At 44.7% G+C, this 18,890-nt stretch overlaps 1 protein-coding gene across 4 annotated transcripts in view; it reads left to right on the forward strand.

Annotated features, from left to right (window-relative positions):
* The window catches only part of CARHSP1 (calcium regulated heat stable protein 1), a 33,249-nt gene extending 15,287 nt beyond the window's left edge, over positions 1-17,962 (forward strand). For 3 of the 4 annotated variants that reach the window (XM_074919060.1, XM_074919061.1, XM_074919063.1), the window contains exons 2-4: positions 2,817-3,009; positions 5,973-6,095; positions 16,525-17,962. In XM_074919060.1, the coding sequence (XP_074775161.1) occupies positions 2,837-3,009; positions 5,973-6,095; positions 16,525-16,687 (459 nt within the window). In that variant the 5' untranslated portion in view covers positions 2,817-2,836 and the 3' untranslated portion in view covers positions 16,688-17,962. Of the gene's footprint in view, positions 1-2,468; positions 2,576-2,816; positions 3,010-5,972; positions 6,096-16,524 lie in introns of those variants that run through there. The other variant, XM_074919062.1, reaches the window with a different exon arrangement.
* Positions 17,963-18,890: the final 928 nt, after the last annotated feature.

The raw sequence follows: 18,890 nt of genomic DNA on the forward strand, positions 1-18,890 counted from the left end.
TGTAGGCTGCCTGCAGAAGCACTGCCCAGGCTCCGGCTGTGCGTACAGGCGGGGACAGCGGTTCTGCTCCTGCAGGCGCGCTGCCAGTGGAAATGAGTTAATCCCTGTACGAACAACGTCAAGACAGTGACCACACCAGAACAAACTGAAATTGCGCAACTCCGCCTTTGCCTTCAGAAAGGTTCAGATGAAGGGATCTGCGCTGAGAAAGCTGAGCGGAGGTTAGGCAGGAGCTGCTCTCATCCCGCTGTGTGCAGTGCCCACGGTAAAACTTGGTAATTCAGTGGCCAATCCTTTTCATTGCCTCTGATTTTTATGATTGTTGGAGAAGCCCAAGAGGCAAACGGATGTGCCGGTGCACTTGCCCATGCCGTGGTACAACATCCATGCCCATATGGGCTGTTGCTGAGCTGGAGCGTAGCCTCTCACTGCTCCTTTACATCCCCTTCTCTCCTGAGCTGTGCTCCTTTGCTGCGGCGGGTGTGAAGTCGAGCGTAGCTGCTCCTGGCTGCCTCCAGCTGTGTGCGTTCGTGTGTGAGCTCTCGCCGAGCTCTGATCACGATTTAGGACTTGTGTAATAGAAATTATGAGAGTCAAGGCCATTCATCCACTTTGCCCGTGGGCAGAGAACAAAAAGGGTATTTGTACAGTGAAATGGCACTGAATGTTCTACATCACTGTTTTATTTTATGTTTACGGAGCAGAGGGCACAAAAATAGCATAAATGGGAACAATAACGTACGTTAGCACACTTCTAGCTCCATTTAGCCTTCCTTATTTGTAGCTATTTTTGTGGTTCATCTGTGGTTTAAAGAAAGGAGAGAAAATTCTCCTGCCTCTCCACCCTTGTTCGAGGAAGGGGATGGGCAGTACTCTGTGGTTGGCTCCACTGCATTGCTGTGGATGGGTGAATAGCTCTGCGTTTTGCTTGTCACCTGACAAGCTGGTTTGTGTTTAGATTACACGAGAAAGCGTGTGATTCTGAAAGCTGCATTTTCACTTGTGCAAAGGCCAGACCATGTGTGCTGAGTTACTGGGAAAAGATTTTGTTCGCTCTTATTTTTCCTGTATTAGAGTCCTGCTATGTCAAACATGCGTCCCTTGAAAGCGAGGCACCCAAAGGAGAGGTCTTTCAAAATCCGAGGAGACTTCCTCAGTACCAGCTGAGTCTCTTTGGAGGAAGTTTGGAAAATCCTGTCCCTTTGGTGTAACCATCTCAGTCTCAGCTGAGCTGTGCCATGGTGCTGATCTGGGCATTAGCTCATGCATGGCAAACACCACCCGTGTTTGAAACACCAGCCGTAAAGCTGTGGTTTTGTTTTCAGTGGAGTTGTTGCTCTTCAGAACACTGTGGAAAGCTCAAGCTGGTACGTGAGGGAACATAACTATCCACTTCTACCTTCTCAGCACCCTGAGCAATTAAACACAAAAGCTTTTGTTCCCTGGTGACTTCATTCTTAAGAGGCCTTTTTTAATTTTAGTCCTTAGTTTCGGGAAGAAATAATGGGAATTTGTCATTGACAAGAAGGCTGCATCTCTCAAATGTCATGTGAAGGATCCACTCCATAATTCATGGGCTGGGGAGTGTGGGTGTCAAAAGGAGGGTGCATAATGGATATGAGAGATTTCAGTTCAATTAAACTATTGATCTTAAAGGCAGCTTTTCTTGCCTTCTTGCTATTTTCTTGACCCAGATCACCTCACTTTTTGCTAACTCCAGATACCCAGATAACTGGGTATTTGTATGAGGTAAGAGTGTGGTGGGTTATTGGTTGATTTTTGTACAGCTTGTTCCCTTTCCGATGTGGATGGGGACTTTCACAGTAGTACCACAGCAGTGCTGATTGATTTATCTTCTTTTTGTCACTGTTGCACCTGTAGGCCATGCATCCGTGTGTGTAGAAGTGCTGCTGGTTTTAATCAGTCCTTCTCTATCTGTGGATTCTGTGAGTTTTGCTTGTTGTGTGCTGAGAAAGGGACCTTCTGTTTCCTCTGCCGTAGGGGGTGAATAACAGCAAATCTGACTTGGGCTGCAAGGGGTCTGAACACAAATGTGGACTATTTTGCTTCCCAGTTGCTGGAAGATTGTAGCAGACTCAGATCTACCAAAGGGGACTGCTGGGTCTGCCAGATGTCTACAGGCTGGAGGGGTCACCTCCTTGCAGTCAGCCACGGCCTCCCAGCTTTGTCCGTGTTTCTGTACGTGGCAGAGTAAATTAACTGTCTGACTCTGAAGTGAGTTAAGGAGGACTTATATGGTTTTCTTCTTGCAGTCAAGCAGAAGGTGCTACAAACACTGACAGAGCTGTGCTAGTAGCTGAGCAGCAGCAACGAAGTTAGCATTGGTGACTGCGCCACGAAACTAACCTCCAGCAGTGGAGGTGCAGCCTTTATTTCAGCATTTCTTCTTTTAGTGTTTCTTTCCTGTAACGTGTGTTTGTGTGCAGATGCAGGAGGCTCCTCTGTGCTGTCAGTGGTCAAACCCCATCTGCCTGGGAGCTGCATGGGGCAGCTGGTATTGGGGCTGAGCTCTGCTTCAGGAGCCATTGCCTGTGAGTGAGGCAGGAGTAAGCAAGTAAGTGTTAGTTGTGGGGTAATCTGTTTTCAGTGGAGCTTCTAGAACAGTTTACAAAATCTGTGAGATTTAAAAATAAACTTAAAAATTAACTCGGTGACACAGAAATTTTGGTGCAACTGTGTCCGCGTGTACGTCTGCAGGAAGTGAGTTGTATTCTTACAAAATCATCAGCTGAAGAATTTGTGCCTTCTACGACAGTTCCCATTTTGGGCTAAATCAGATGTCTTCCTCTCTCTAGGCTTTTCTTAGGCATCAGGAATGTCTTCTGAGCCCACTTCATCCGCCTCGCAGCAGACCCCCACCTCTCCATCCTCACCCAGTTCTCTCCATTTGCCTGAAAACCGCAGGGCGAGGGATCGCTCCCCCTCGCCCATGAGAGGGTACCTCATCCCCAGCCCGCTGCCCACCCGACGGACCAGGACATTCTCCGCGTGAGTACTAGGAAACCTCCATTTCATAGTCACAACCAAATGTTTGCCTTTGGGCAGAATGATCAGCCCCTGCTGAGGTGAAGGGAGTTGGGGCAGGGAGGTGGTTGTATCTGAAAGTTGCTTTGGTATTTTACTGTTATCTCTTCTCCAATAAATTCTGATGACACTAGACTTTTAGTCCAGATTGCCTGTAGGTTTTCAATGCTCTGTTTGCATAAAGGCTGTTCAAAGTCCTTTCCATTCTTTAAGTCCAGAGTTTTACACGGAAGGGAAAACACACTGAGGTTTTTCAAAACGGAGTTTCTTGTCTGAAGCTTTGCTTCACTTCAGACGCTGGGTTGTGGCTTTCAGGACCGGTTCCTGTTGGTGTTTCTTCATCAGCTCCACCTCCTCTTTTGGCATGACTTCTCACTGCCCCTGAAGCACTGGACCAGACCTCACTGGAGTTTTTAGTTCTTTCAGTCCTGACACCTATGCTACCATCAGCTAGGTTACAGTTTAGGGATGGTCCATGACCCTGTCACTTCTCAGAGGACTTGTTTCCTTTTCCTATTCAAGCTTTCTTATCTCCATCTTAAGATTGCTCAAATATACCTGTAAAAGAGTATGTTGATTTTCAAGGTACAAACCCTAATCTATGATTCTCCAAGGTTGTATGAGTTTTTCCATAAAACTGCTGTTTGTATTTGAGGTAGTGATCCTACAGCAGAGCTGTCTTTCCCTGAGCTTTGCTGTGGTGCTGTGCAGGCTCCTGGAAGCCCCCCACTCCCCAAAGGGGACTCCTCCGCAGCCAAGGATGGTGTTGCAAGGTTTGGCCATTGCAAGAAATTCCCAGTGCCTGCGATGGGCCTCCCAGTGAGGTGCTGACCTGCAGAAGGCAATGCAGGCTTCTTTGTTAATCTCAGTGGCCTTTGAATAAGGGTCTGACGTGTAACTTGTTACTGTGGTCAATCCATTGCATTTCTGCCACAATCTTGCAATTATTTCTGTGTAATTGAGGTCTGGCAGTGCTGAGTGAAACATTGTGGAAATAAAATCTCAAGCCTGCAGCTAGCCTATTTTGTGCCACTTAATCTAGTTGGCATGCTTTTTCCTTTTTGCTTCTTACAGTGTTACCCAGAGCTCTTTTCTTCAAGAGTTACCCATGCAGATTTAAATAGCATCAATCTCAGTGATGCTTCATATTATTACTTCTGTATTCGAAACGAGGCAAAAAAGAACAGCAGCAGAAGAAAAATTTATACGTTGTCAGTTCCAAAAGCCTTCAAATGCCCTAAAGTTTGTAATGGAAGTAGATTGCTAAAAGGATCATAATTGACTTGATAATTGGGATTGCCCTTGAAAAGCTATTCCAAGATAGCTTGCCTCAGTGCTGTGCTAATAACAAACTCTTTGTAATTCTTCTCAACTGTTAATCCTAGACTGGGTCTTACAAAACCAAAGGATTTATTATTTGTCTTCCAGAGGTCTTTAATTGTTAATTAGTGTAGGGATCTTGCTGTATTTGCTGTATTTGTTTGCCCTGAAAATCAAAATTGCTCTTTTTTTTTTTTTTTTTTCCTCCTGTGTCCTCTTTAATCACGAGGAGCTCTAGGTGAGCTCTGGCCCCTCAGTTGTGTACAAAAGATGGATGTGACAGGCAGGGGCTTGTTCAGTGGGATTATTTAACTTTAATTTGTTGCAAGTATGGGGCCTTATCCCCTACAGTGCTTTATCTCTTTGAAAGACACAATTGAACTTTAATGGTTTATTTAGGGCAGTGAGAGCTTTTCTGTGTAACAAGCACTTGTGGGGTCAGGTGTGTCAACAGCTTTTCAGAGCTGGAAATGAAATTATTTAATGGAGATTTCTTCCTTCTTTAGCACTTTCAACTGTACTTCTTTTAGTGTTAGTTTGACTGAAGGAACAGAGCTAAGGATCAGAGCTATTACCACATATTTTAATTATTTTTATTTAGACTTCAGTAAACTTTTAAACATTTGGGAAAGCAGTGTCCAAGTTGCCATGATGCATGTAACCAAATGGCAACACAATCACTGAGTTTGAAGAATTGCACCAAAAATCCTCTTCTAACGTGGAAGCAACCTACTGGGTAGTCATCAGCATGAGAAGGTCCTGATCTAGGAACTCCTCTGCGTAAACCCCATAAGGTGTCTAAAGCAGTTGGCTTCATTAATGAAAGTATTTGAGTGAGTTTGGATCCCTGGAGATTCAACTCAGCATATTTGATGGGGAGAATAATTTAATCACACAGTTTTCAGGGAGGGTCATAGTTCATGCAGGTTGTTTTTCTTGATGGCAGTAAGTAAGTCATCCCAAATGTTTGTCTTCACATCCGTCTCATTTTAAAACACAGCAGAGGAGGAGACTGATGTTGAGGGTTGGTGTTGTGCATACCAGTTAGGCTTCATACCCAGCTGCAGTCATTTGGAGGTGAAATACTGACTTCATGGATCCTAGTCTGGCAGGCTAATGCTAGACATGCATGCAGAAGAGGTGTGTGTATATGTATGAACCTGCATGTGTATGCATTTATTCATCTGTTCATGCACTGCATTCTCTCGATACCTCATGCACACACTGTTAAATTTGTGCAAGCACGTACACCACCTAGCTGTACGCTGCTACTCCTGAACTCATGAAAAGTGTAAGATGCTTACATTTAATATAGTGTCTAAAAGAAAATTTGGCAGGGTGATACAGCATTTGGATTAAAGATGGCAACTGATGGTTTATAATGCCAGCAAACATCTTCATCATCTCTATCTCCCTTAAAAAGCCTACAGGCAAAACATGTGCAAATGAAACTGGGTATTAAGCAGTTACTACAGAGGAGTATAGTCACTAGGAGTGAGTATTTGGACGGTTGTGCCCATTTGCTGGGTGTGCTCTGGCTGACACAACTGGAAGCAGTCGCATCTGTGCTCAGCAATGAACCCCTCGTCTTGTGCTTTCTTTTGCAGAACCGTGAGAGCATCGGAGGGTCCCATCTACAAAGGTGTCTGTAAATGCTTCTGTCGCTCCAAAGGCCATGGCTTCATTACCCCTGCGGACGGAGGGCCTGACATCTTCGTACACATCTCTGAGTAAGTTGTCTGGGTGGCCAAGGAAGGCTGGAGGTTTGGTTTGCCTTAATTCCTGAATGCTTCTGACATTTCAGATGCAAGAATGATTTATAATCTGTCACCCTTATCTCAGCAGAGAGTTATGCAGATGTTACTGGCAGCGATAGATGCTGTTCTTTTCCTGTAATACTATAAATCTGTTGAGTTAAAAACTAGACAGTCCTGTCAAATCTGAGTATAAACTGTGCAGTTTCACCCACATCCAGAAACTTGCATTTACCTGAAACAAATCATCTATGCAGTATCTAGTTTTAATTTAAAGATTTGTAACACTGAAAATTTGCTACTTTTACTTTGCATTGCTTGTATCAAAGGTTAATTACTTTTACTGTTAGGAAAACTTGTACTTTGTTACTTCCTTGAATTCCTCTAGCTTCAGTTTTGAGCAATTTATAGCTAAAGCTTTCTCTGTTACAGGGTTCATTAGTACCTCCACTTTTTTGCCTTGAACACACTGAGAAGCATCGCCTCTGAATCTACCCTTTGATAAACTAAACAGATTGACCTCTTCAGGTCCCTCACTGAGAATTTTTTCTCTAGTCTAAAAGAGTCTTTCTCATCTCTTTTCTAAGTGTGCTGTAGAACTTAAATATAATTTTAAAACAATAAACCGCACATATACTTTCAGTATATAGAGATAAAATCTCCTCTGGATTCCCACTCTATTTATCTTTCTGTACATCCCATAATTGCATTAGCCCTCTCGTCCCTAGTCCTTTGAGTTGTTTATCTGCTCTGACCTCGGCACCCTTTGCAGGGTCAGAGATGCAGTGCAGTCCCAGATGCAGTCTGGCATCCCCGACAGCAGCGCTTGCATTCCTACATGTATGACTTCATATTTGGATGCGCTGCAGCACGTCTTCCCTGGATAGGCCCTGCCTGCCAGGGGAGCCAGATCACGCTCCGTGACTGCACTGTCTTTGTCATTTATTGCTTGGCTAATCTGCAAGGTTTAAGCGACAATTTTGTGCTTTTTTCTAGATTGAGATGTCGACCAGCATTGAGGCTGAAACTGGTCTCTGAGGGCATGTATTAAGATTGCTCGATGTTTATTCTCCAATAACCTCTTTTAGATCTGTCACCAGATTTTAGTCTATAGTGTTGAAGCTGTATAATCCTTATTTGTTGTTTGGAGTGGTTATCCAGTGATAAGTCAACAAAAGTCTTACCCAAGTTACTCACATTGCCCCAGTTGTGTGTGTAGCATGTGTCCTTGGAGGAGTACCTTGGCTTTCTGTCCAGTTTTATGAAATGTTACTGTGTGATGGACATTGGCAAGCCAAAGCTTTTTAGGTCTCATGGGTGCAAATGGGCTGAGAGCTCTGACTTATGTGTTCAACCCGAGGGAATGTTATTTAATATCTTCTTTTTTCTTCATCTAATACAAATGCACAATTTCTTCTTAACTCCTGCATAAATTAAAAATAATGTTTCTTATATCACAATTTAAAAATTCTACTGTGAACATCTAGTCTGACCTGACCTGTACGGTTACTGATTAGCAAGGGTTTAGTTAAAACAGCCCTCTCACAGAAACATGAATTCTCTAATGAATTCTTTTTAAAGAACTGTCTATTTTCTGTCTTGTTTTTTTCCTCTACATTTTCTCTTCCAATTAGTTTGGTAAAATTTTCTTCAGTTATGTGAAATTAACCCTTTTAAAACCCTAGAGATAACTTTTTGATTGGGGCTGCCCTTTGTTTGTCTGTACAAAAAGTGAACTAATCTTTCAGGTGTTCCCCAACTCCTGTGGCCCAACGCATCTTTCTGGGCCCAAACCACAGTACTCAATACTGGATGAACTAACTTCTCCAACCCCCTCCAATCAGCTAGAATTCTTAGAAACTCCAGTGGTGGTTTTATGTTTGGCTGTTTAAGACTCCCACTTGTCTCCTATACTGAAATCCTTTATCACAGTATGAAGAACACTTTTTTTGTCTGCTGTGATTTTGGCTGTGGTGCCAGAGGCAATCTCTTCCTGTCATTAACACACCTGGCTTTTTCTGATACTTAACTGACATCTCCCTTACTTTTAGCATGGCCCTTTGCTCCTTCTTCCATCTCTGCAGCAGGTAAATGAACTTGGAGCCAGAGAAGCTTCAAGAAGCTTCTCACAAGAGGCCACCACTCTAACTCCCTCCCCTGCTACCCAAAACCCCCACAGCACAAACGCATCTGCAGCTGAAACCCCGTACCACATCTGCAATGCCACCAGTGCTCAAGGTGGGTGAGTTAGAGGCAGCTCACGGGCCTGAGCTGCCGATCCTGCCTGCCAAGACGGGGCCTGGGGCAGCCCGGGGGCTCTCACACCCCGGCCACCCCGCGGAGGCACCCGCCACAGGCTCACCGCTGCTCTCCGCGTTGGGTGCACAGCGAGTCCTGCTTCCTTGTGTGGACTGGAAACACTTCTCAAGTTGGTATAAACAATAGTACTAGGAAAACGTTATGGCTCGTTGAATGTGGTGTGATTTTGTTTTTCTCAGTTTAATACTTCGCCCTTCTCCAGAACAGAAAACAAAATGTGCTTGCTAGTAGCGAGTGTAAAACCCTAGTTGGCAAGCATGGGGATGGGGGAGTTGCTGAGATGGTAATTCCACATAATGTCTATGGAAAGCTGGAAGCAAATGCAAATTTATTTGCCTGGAGTGATTTTTTTTTTTTTTTTTAAAAGCCCTTGATTACCTTTTTAATAGTGATGTGTACTGTTAATGCTTTCATTTCCACCAGCCTGTATCGTGATCCACTGTCACCAAATTGATGGTGTTAGTGTAGCATCAGTTCTGAGGACTGTGTCCTTGTCGTTATCTTACCTCCTCCGGTGTTTCACAGCGGGAGTAAGTCAACCCTCACAAATACGAGCTGGTTTGGTTGTTACTGAAATGAACAGCTCTGGTGGCTTCAGTTTTGCTCTTGCCACACTTCCTGTAGACGTGACACGTTCCCAGAGAGTGGATGGGGAATCCCTGCCCTTCTGGGTGCTGAGCCCCCTGCCTTGTGCTGCTGTCTGTACAGCCACGTTCATATCAGCCTTCCAGGGGGGTCCTGAGGCCACGGACCAAGGAGGGGGGGTGTGCCTGTAGCAGCAGATTAATGATGTGCTTTAGAGCCCTGCCTAAGAATCCCACTCTTCTGCTTTCCCCAGTGTGTCTGGGACTAGGAAACTGGGATTTTTGCATCTGGTTGGGATTTGGCCTGAAGCCTGTGTAGCTGCAAGGGCAAGGCAAGGAGGCAGTTCACCAGAGAGCAGTGACGAATGACTGACCGCACTTTTTTTTTTTTTTCTCTTTAAAAAGATTTTACTTTGCAAAAGCAGCTGATTTAATGGAACAGAAAAAACATGTGCAGTGCTTGTGGGTTTTCTGCAGTTTGGTAGTACTCTGCTCTGAAGGGGAAAACGCTGCATTGCAGAGGCCTTGAGGCTGTTGTTCAGGCTGGATTCCTGACCCCGTGCTTAAAGATGGCTTTGGAGAATTGCTGCTATACTGCCTGCGGGAGGTTGGCACACAGCACCCTTGGGTCCCTGGAGTTTGCTTTGCTTTGCTCGTGCGTTGTGTTGTGATCTCGGGAGGTTATAGTGCCTGTAACTCGGGAGTACTGAACAGAAGTGGGCTCCCGGGGGGGGATATGGTCCCATTCTGCTGTTGCATCTCAGTTTCTGGCTATGCTGGAGGTGCACCATCAGCTGCATCCCCCTGCAGGGAGGAACCCAGCTGTGCCCCTGCTGCTGTCCTGCTGCACTGAGGAGCTGGCTTTGAGCTTTTCGTGTCTGTTGAGAGATCATCTTGTCACACTTCTTTCTTTCCTCTGATTTTTCTGCCACGTTACTATGTTTAATGCAAAGCATTAATGCCACATCTCTTCTTCTGGTTCTTATGTGATGCTGTTCTTCTGGTGGACTGTAAAAATATGGGTTGGAAATGAACTGTTAATTATAAACAGAGAGCTGAATCTGAGGTGAGAGAATGAACCTTGTGGCCTTTCAGCCTTTTCTGTGAACTAGCAGCAAAACAGAGGCTGCAACTGACTGCTGCTGGGAGCCAAATCTGAGCTTTCTGATTTCCTTCAAAATGCTTAAATCTCTTGATGACATACCTGCTTTGGGCTGCACACTTCCTTCCTGACGTGCTCTTTCTGATGCCTTTCCGCATCTGTTGAAGCGTCTGAAATAAGTAGATTATCTGGGGTGAGGGGGAGGAGAGGCAGCAGAATAACAGATCTTACTTGAGAGGGGTTTGGAAATGAATAGGACATGGATAGCCTTTCCTAAGGGTTCCTCAACCCCCCAAGTTGGCTCAGAAAACTCACGTTGCACTGGTGCATGTGGGAGACCCCGCTTGCTGTGGTTGTGACTGTAGCAAAACCTTCCCAGAATCTCCACCTAAATGATATAAACAGATCAAAACCAAGACCTACACTCTACCTGCAAGCCAGACAGTGGGCATTGGAGAAGACTGTGGCCACCTGAGGATGGATGTTCTTTGTGGTTAGTGAACACAGAACATAACTGGCCTGGGCTTTGGTTTCCAGATGCAAACAGTAGGTATTATCATGACAGGATTCAAGTTAGATGCTTGCAGGAACAAGCATTTTCTGTACCTCTGACTGAGTCCACACAGGCATCGTTGGCAAGTTCTGCCTCTTGTGATGGCCAGTTTCTTCCTCATGGTGTGTGTGGTGTGCTGCCTGGTGTTGAACTAGCTGTTGAAAGTGGATATAGAGCCATAACTATCCCTGGACGTGGACTAAAGACCCAAGACTAGAGATCTCAGTAGAGAACTGGGCAAGAGGATGATGCATCCCCTGTACTGGGAGGGAAGCGGAGCGTCTGCCCTAGACAAGGCAGCTTCTGGGAAGATCTCTCTGCAGTGGCACAGAGACTGGGGCAGTCCCGTAGCAGAGAGCCTGGATATTAACAGCTGGCATTCTTCCATGTTCAGACCTCTTTCACACTTTTCTGTCCCAGTTATGAGTGTGACTAGTGGGTGAAAGGCAGCCCTGCTTCTGCTTTCCCTTACCAGCTGGCTTGGTAAGGTCATTGCTGGCTTTGCTGATGAACGCTGGAGCTGTCAGATTACCTTGGGATTGCATGGGAGGGCATTCAGGATTAATAACTCGCAATAGTTCATTCTGTCCTGTCCTGCCGTTTAATAAAAATACAGGTTTCCTGGGAGGTGTGTTGAGGTGTTAAATGAGCTTTAAGCAGCCCACAAGATAATACGGCCCGTTGATCCGTGGGAAGCAGCTACGTGGTGTGATCGTGGCAGGCTTGTTGACCAGCAAGGCTGTGAATTCTCTGAAAACTCTTGTTCAGAAATGTTTCCATGTGACTTAGTTTTTGTCTCAAGAGATTTAACTAGAGCCCTAGAATATGAATAGCAGCTGTGAGAAGGAAGAACTAGAACATTCCTTATTTAGGTAATTTCCTAATAACCTCCCAGTGCCCTAAAAATAGTGCAGGATAAATGCTCCACTGTACCCAACTGGCGCTGAGCTGGGAAATGGGAGTTGCTGGATAATCTAAAACTCACTCTGTTGTGTCTCGCTCCCAACACTAACATCAGGAAAGCATTTATTTTTAGCTGAATTTGTTGAAGTGTCTTAAAGTTCCTGGATACATAGATACCCGTTATTTTGAATAGAATGTGCATACAAGTCTCTTAAATAGCAGTGAAAATCTTTGCTTTTCTCCAGATCAACGTTTAATATATAGTTAGGGTAAAAGTAAAAAAATTACAGATCTAAAAATATTTAATCAATGTATAACATTATAAATAAATAAATAAATCCTTATTTAACTTCCTCTACCAAATTATCAAGGTAATTTGTATTGTTTTGTATATGGAGTGGCTGTTGTAGGCTGAATCTGTTCCAAGATCTCTGTTTACTGTCTCAGATCTTTTCCAGTTCATTTCCCTCCCAGCGCTTAAGGCAATTGCTTCCTGATGGAGGATCTTCCCACAGCTTTGTACAGGGCTCTGCCTCCAGTGCCACACCATCTCATCATCTTTCAAGTACCATTATATTGTGCTTTCTTGACACCACCAGAAGTACTGCACGGTCTGGATGTTGTTTGTTCCTGCTTCCAAGCATCGTGTAGTGATAACAGGGCAGGAGGAAGGCTGCGTCTATGCCAGAAGTAGCATTTGGTGGGCAAACACTGTGCTGGGAACACTGTTGGCAAACAGGTTTTGCTCAGGCTGCAAACTAAGACCTTTGTCCCCTTGCTTTTCATGTGTGCTGGGGGCAATGAGTTAATAGTCTCCTATCCAGTAAGCACCGAGAATAACTGGTCATCAGAAAGCTGCAGGGAAGAAAAGAATATCTGATCTGTGGGAGAAAAGTTTGAAGGACAAAAGCAGAAAATGAAATTCAAGCTGTTTGTGGCCACAACCTTTTTTACACAGCAATGCAAAGGACAGGCCTGGTCTTGATGGGTAAGGTCACCTCAACAAGCAGGGAAAGAAGTAGGACGTACTAGGGGATGAGAAGAAGCCATTATTGGGGTTGAATGAGGTTTTATCACAAGCTTCAGTCTCTCGTAGTTAGATTGGTTAAGGAAAGAAACCAAGAAAGGATCTGATGCTGTCAGTGTAATGCTCAGCCCTGTAAGAAGTGCTTTCTGGTGGAGAAAAGTGTAATTTTATGGGTAATGTTTAGGGCCTAGCAGATTTTTAGGGCTAATGTCATCTGGTTAGTAGAAAGGACAGGAGTAATTAACCTCATGATTCAAGTGTAAGAAATTTGGGTCAGCAAATGTTTTGGGTTTGTTTTTTTCCCCCCTCCGTGCAGACCCTAGAGAGTACCCTGAAGAGTCCTCTAACAAGTGCTGAGGGATGCAGTGCCTTTCAGTGGTAGCTGAGACTCCTCCAGCGTGAGCTAGTCCCTTGGCTTCTCCTCTCTCTGACTGCAGCCCGTCATACGTTAGGCACTCCATTTCTCTGTGTGTATTGATGCAGTTGTTCTTCATTTCTTGGAAAAAAACAGGACCACTTTGGTTATCAGTACATCTACAACCCCTTCCTTACCAGAACCCATCCTGGTATATATTCATATTTCAATTTTAAATCAAACTCACCCCAACAAAACACTCATCTTTTTTTTTTTTTTTTTTTTAGCACTTAAGGTGTACTTCTCACTTGAATGTGAAGGTTCAAGTGATATCTAATTTATCTCTGTTTTTCAGGGCATTAAAACCCTGCCTTTGTGTATTGGCACGTCTTTGGTGCTTCAGGAGTCAGTGTGAATCCACTTTCCTTCTACACTGACCATACCCACTGATACCTTTTGCAGATTTCAAATGTTTATTTCGCTAACTGCATCTCATCCTGCTCTACAAGAGAGTTTAAAGAACATGTAAGGTTCCTGTTTGTTAGAAAAAAACCTCTCAGCCAAACACGAGATCCCTTCCTGGGCAGGGCATCCGTTTCATTTGATGCCGGCGAAGTGGTGACTCTGAGCTTACCCCTCGCTGTGCGTGTTCATCCTCCGTGCAGGGATCAAAGGCAATACCCGGGGCTGTGAAGTGGGCGGCTGTAATGTCAAGAGGAGCTGCTGCCTCAGTTCCAGCCCCACGTAACTGCTCTGCTCCCTGAAACACTGTCTGCAGCTGGTCCCAGTGCTTGAGGCCACACGAAGAAACATGTTTCATTACGGCTTGTTTCGGTGGCTCAGCTGTACTTGAGTCAGTGTAGACTTTCCGCTTCAGCTCGTATTGTCTGCCTTCATTACATCTGAGCTGGGAAATGTTTCTGCTCGCTGTGTTTTGCTAGTCCTGTGTTCCTTCCACAGGATAAAATGCCTGTGCTGTATTGCCTTCCACTGAAAGAGGCTGTCTTGCTCAGGTGGCCTGACATCCTGCGGGGCTTGTGAGTTAGTGCCCACGGCAATGTGGTTTTAGCTCAATAGCAACATTTTTTTTGGCAACAAGGGATCATTCAAGTTGGAAAAATGTCTTTTTTTATGTTCATGGCATTCCTATTTTCACTCGTGGTTTGACCCTTTCCTGTGTCCCTTCTTGGGCCTTCATGTTCACTTGTCAGGCTCTGTGACAGTACAAGTAGCATCTTCTCATCCTTGCTTGAAATCTTCTGCTTCAAAGTTAAGATAAACTGCAGAGAATTTGGTGGCAATACTGTAAGTATTAAATTTGTTAAAAATGGGGGAAGCGGAATATAAATGAAGGCAATGACTGAAGAGGGACAGCCACAGCAAGAGTACAGATGTGGGCGCTCGAACATAGTCTGTCCAGTGTGATGCAGGGCTGGGCTGACAGGTTGGCCTGGAGACGTTGAAAGTAAATAAGGGTCAGTGGGATCAGCCTGTGTGGGGAGGAAAGGGCTGTCAGATCTGATAAAGGAGGCTTTACCTTGACTTCTCTGTAAATATTTTTTCTGCCTTCTACTTACTGCTGTTTTCCCAGGCACTGCTCTGAAGAGTTCAGCTTGGGACATGCCCTCTTGGGTCTGATTCCTGCAGTCACAGGCAGCTCTGCAGTAGGGGTTTAGCCCAGGGAAATAAAGCCTGAAGGACATGTTTCAAGCCCCAGGCCTTGGGAATGCCTTTAACTCTGCTTAGCAGGTTCTAGATCCATATTTAGATACAGGAGCATTTTCAATATCATGTTGATACAATCAGTTAGCAAACAATGACTTTTCTTCTGAATTTCCCATGGGAGAAGTTATAATTTATGGGTCAGTTTTAGCTTCCCTTGTGTGCTTACCCTGTCTCACCCCTGAGCACAGGCTGCTTCTGCTCAGCCACAGCCCGGGGCAGCAGCTCCCTGAGCAGCAGTCTCCATGCACAAGTCCGAGGGGAGCAGAAGCTGGGGCAGCCCAGCTGGGGGAGAGGCAGTGCAGGAGATGAACCTGAAGAAGTTCTGCATAACTGTGGGAGAAAAGCAAAACATGGTGTGAAGTTACAGCTGGCAGTAAGGGCCAGTATATTTACCTGCTGTCAGTCCTACCAGTCTGTCCTGCAGTAGAGAAGCTGTAGCAATAACAGATCAAAACATAAGAGTGGATATGAAGGGCACTGCTAAGATCTTGCAATCAACAGGAACATGTGTATGGTAAAATTCCTGGGTCGTGTATGTTCCCAGTACGCTCTGAACAAAGGCAAATAACAAACCCAACAGTGTGAGCCAGATTTCTGACCTAGAAAGCTTCTCCCCCTGCCACCTGAACCCAAGTCTTAACGCCCGGTGTAGCCTGAGTACACAAGTCATGCCAATTAGGCATCCGGTAGAATTTATAATTAGCATTTATCAGTTCACAAATACAAAGGCTGATGAAAAACACTGAAAAAAAGCCCTCCTCAAACAACAAGAAATCTAGATAGAGCCTAGGTTGTCAGAGCAGGGGACCCTGAGCGTGGGATTTTGTAGGTATATTTAAAGAAAGGTGCAGTAGCATCCTTTGAACTGCCAGAGAATCTTGGTAATGCAGGTTGGAAGGCATCTCCGCCTGTCTTCATTGCTGCCTGCTGGGATTTTTATTAAAAAGCTTTGATCTCGAACAGAGTGGTAGAGGTGAGGAAGGCTGTTACCCTTTGCAGTTCTGTTTCATCAGTACATCATTCTGCACAGAAGGTGACAGCCCTTTTGCCGTTTCCCAGGGTTTCCAGAGAAGGACTCGCATCCCACGTCATCACGCTGATAGAGGCTAGGCAGGAGTGAGTGTCTCTTGGAAATATTCCTGACTGCAGGATGAGTTTCTGCAGTGTAACGCATCAGGGTCACAGAACTCCGTGGGGTTTTTTTTCACAGCAAGTCATTTTGAAATACTTGACACTGTCTTACTGGGGCTCTTTTTTTTTTCATGCCACAGACAAACTGTGTTATGGTGGAGTAACACAAAGGTAAAATCAATGACTGGCATGATATAACCTTTCTTTAAAAAAAAACAAGAAAAAAACCCCACTCAGATTTCAAAAGCTTAAGTGAGAGGAGATTTAAAAACCCCGCAAACTTCCTATAGTTTAAAAACCCAGATCCCCAAACGAAGTGCTGAACAGTGTCAGCCCTGCCCTCTAGTGCTGCCAGTGAGGAAGAGGCTGTGGCACGGTTCACAGAAATGTCCAAGGCTGGGCTCACCTGATTATTTTTTAAGGCATGTTAGAGTGAGTTTTCTGTATTTGGTTTGGGGCTTTGGGTGTTTTGTTTTTTTTTTTTTTTTGTTGGTTGGTATTTTAGCGTGGTGGTGGTGTTTATAGTGTTTTCATAAGATTTTTCTGCAAGACAACCAAAATCAGCCTCGTGCTTTGGTGGGCTCCATAAACAAACTGGGAGTATCTTAAGCACCTAAGATAATCATTACAATAAGAATTTTTAAAAGCTGCAAAAGTGTAAGAGTGTTTACGTGACTTAGGAGTAACTGAAGCTTCCCATCCACAGTATCGAAGGCGAATACGTTCCTGTGGCAGGCGACGAGGTCACCTACAAGATGTGCACCATCCCTCCGAAGAACGAGAAGCTGCAGGCGGTGGAGGTGGTGATCACCCATCTGGCTCCTGGAACCAAGCACGAGACCTGGTCCGGGCACGTCGTCAGCTCCTGAGGCCTCGCGGAGGGAGCGCGGCTGCTGCCGGCTGGTCGCTGCTTAACACCTGGCTGCGGGGGACCTGTCCTAAGAATATTCTACGTATTGTGCAGGAGGAAATACTGCATTGTCAATAAAGCAGAAGCAGGCCAAAATTACCGTTTTTACAGCTGGCCTGGGGAAAAAAAAAAAAAAGGCAATTCAAATGCTAATGAAAAAAAAAACCTAGCGTAATGTGTTTACAAAAAATGTATTTTAAAGAGACCTAGTTTGTGTGCTTGGTGGAGGAGGGGAGGTTTGGTTTTTCTTTTATCTTGTGAACTGATTCCAGGGGAATTGGGGAAAGGTGTGCAGGAGAGCGCTTCTAGCACAGGTGGCCATGGCAGAGGCACAACTCCAAGGCCCTGGCGGTGTGTGAACACTTGAGCTGCTCTTCTGGAGGGGTTGGAGTACACTTTCTGCCGATAACAGTGCCTGAATGCCTTGGCTTGAGAGAGAGAAAGAATGTTCGTTGCTGCCGTTGGTTTTCCTCGCAGAAGGAAGCTCAAAAACAGAGCAGGGTGTAAAATCTCCATCTGGTGGTTACGCTCTGATGGCCACAGCTGGGTGCCCTTCAGGTAGACCCTTTGCAAACAGCATGTCTGCCTAGGTGTGGGATATTGTGGTTTTAAAGCCTGGATTGTTTGTGAATTTACTTAGGTGCCTTGAGGGTTGATTAGCAACAGATTTTATAGGCCAGTATTAAAATTAAAAAAAAAAAAAAAGGCAAAAAGCAAACCAAAATTTAAAAAATGTGCTTCAAGGTAAGTGGTAGAAAGCTGTAGAGTAGTGGATACTTCATAGTCTCTGACTGTGTCTGAATTTAGACAAAGCTGAAGATGATCTTCTTGACTGCATATAGCTGAATGTCTGCCATGGTATTCCGCTGGGCAGGCAGAGTAACTGTGCTGCTGAAAAAGCAAGTTGTATGCTGTTCTGATGACTGTATAAAATACCGTGTGTTACTTAGTAGGCTCAGCTGTCTTGGTGAAGTAGCTTCTCCAGCTGTTTCCCTGGAAAACTTGCTTGGTAGGATGTGATATGGTCACCCTTGCTCTGACTCTTCTCTGCCTGCAAGATTTCGTGTAGTTGTAGTGCAACTAACTTAGTTCTGTTCCTATTTGCCTTCCACATCTTTTTTTTTTTTTTTTTTTTTTTCAAATGAAGCATTTTTCTCTATGTTCCTAACTGGATTTTTATTGACTTTGCAAATAAAAAAAAAAAAAAAACCCAATAAAAAAAGATGGCATGATACTTTTCTGTTAGTTGTGTGAAACGGTGTAACTTCAGTTGCCTGTTTGCAGAGGTCCCTGCCACGAAATGTGCTTAATGCTCTTCTTTCATGGCAGATGATCTGTTCCAGGCTCTAACCTGTTGTAAGGAGGCTGGTAACTGCTGCGATGGCTTGTTTTACCTTAGCTGTACCTGTGTTACACCCTAGTGTACTATAACGACCAGCCTGTCGTGGGGTTTTGTTTGTTTTTTATTAACCGTAAGACTTAGTAGTGGTGGATTTAACACTATCCAGCTTGTTGAAATATCACACACCGCTTCCTTTAAAATAAATGCGACCGTTATAATGCTTTAACACACGTCTTCAGTCTGCTCTCTGCACGGTTGGCACTGAAGATGGTTAGCACTGAAGACGGGAGAATGCAGGTTCCTGCATATGCACATGTGTATGATGATACTGAGTGTTTTAAAAAGCATTGTAGTATCAACTGACTGGTATTTCCACAACTATTATGGAGTAATTCAGCAAGTTTTCTAGCTGCTTAATAGGTTAGTGTGTAATATATACTACTACTTCTGTACATTTACTTTCATTATATAATATTTCTATATATTTTATATATAGTATTTAATATTGGCTATTATTTGTATTAGCATGTAGCAGGGGGGGACAGAGAGGTGTAGCACAGCTTGGTCATTTCAGCTGAAACTCTGGGGAGTTTCAGAAAGGGCTCCCCGGAGAGATCAGCCTGGTCAAAACCTGCAGCAGAGCTTTAGCTGGGCCTCAGGGGAGGGGCTGCCCCAGGCAGGAAGGGCTGTGCCTGCCCCTGGTTTAAACTCTGCTAGAGATGGTAAGAGGGGAGCCAGGGACTAGGCACGGTGGGTTGCTTTGTTTTGTTGTCTCTTTTTTTCTCACCTCAGAGACTCAAAGTTTGTTTCTCCTCTGCTG

The sequence above is a fragment of the Athene noctua genome, chromosome 15 (genome assembly GCF_965140245.1).
Source record: "Athene noctua chromosome 15, bAthNoc1.hap1.1, whole genome shotgun sequence".
Lineage (NCBI taxonomy): Eukaryota > Metazoa > Chordata > Aves > Strigiformes > Strigidae > Athene > Athene noctua.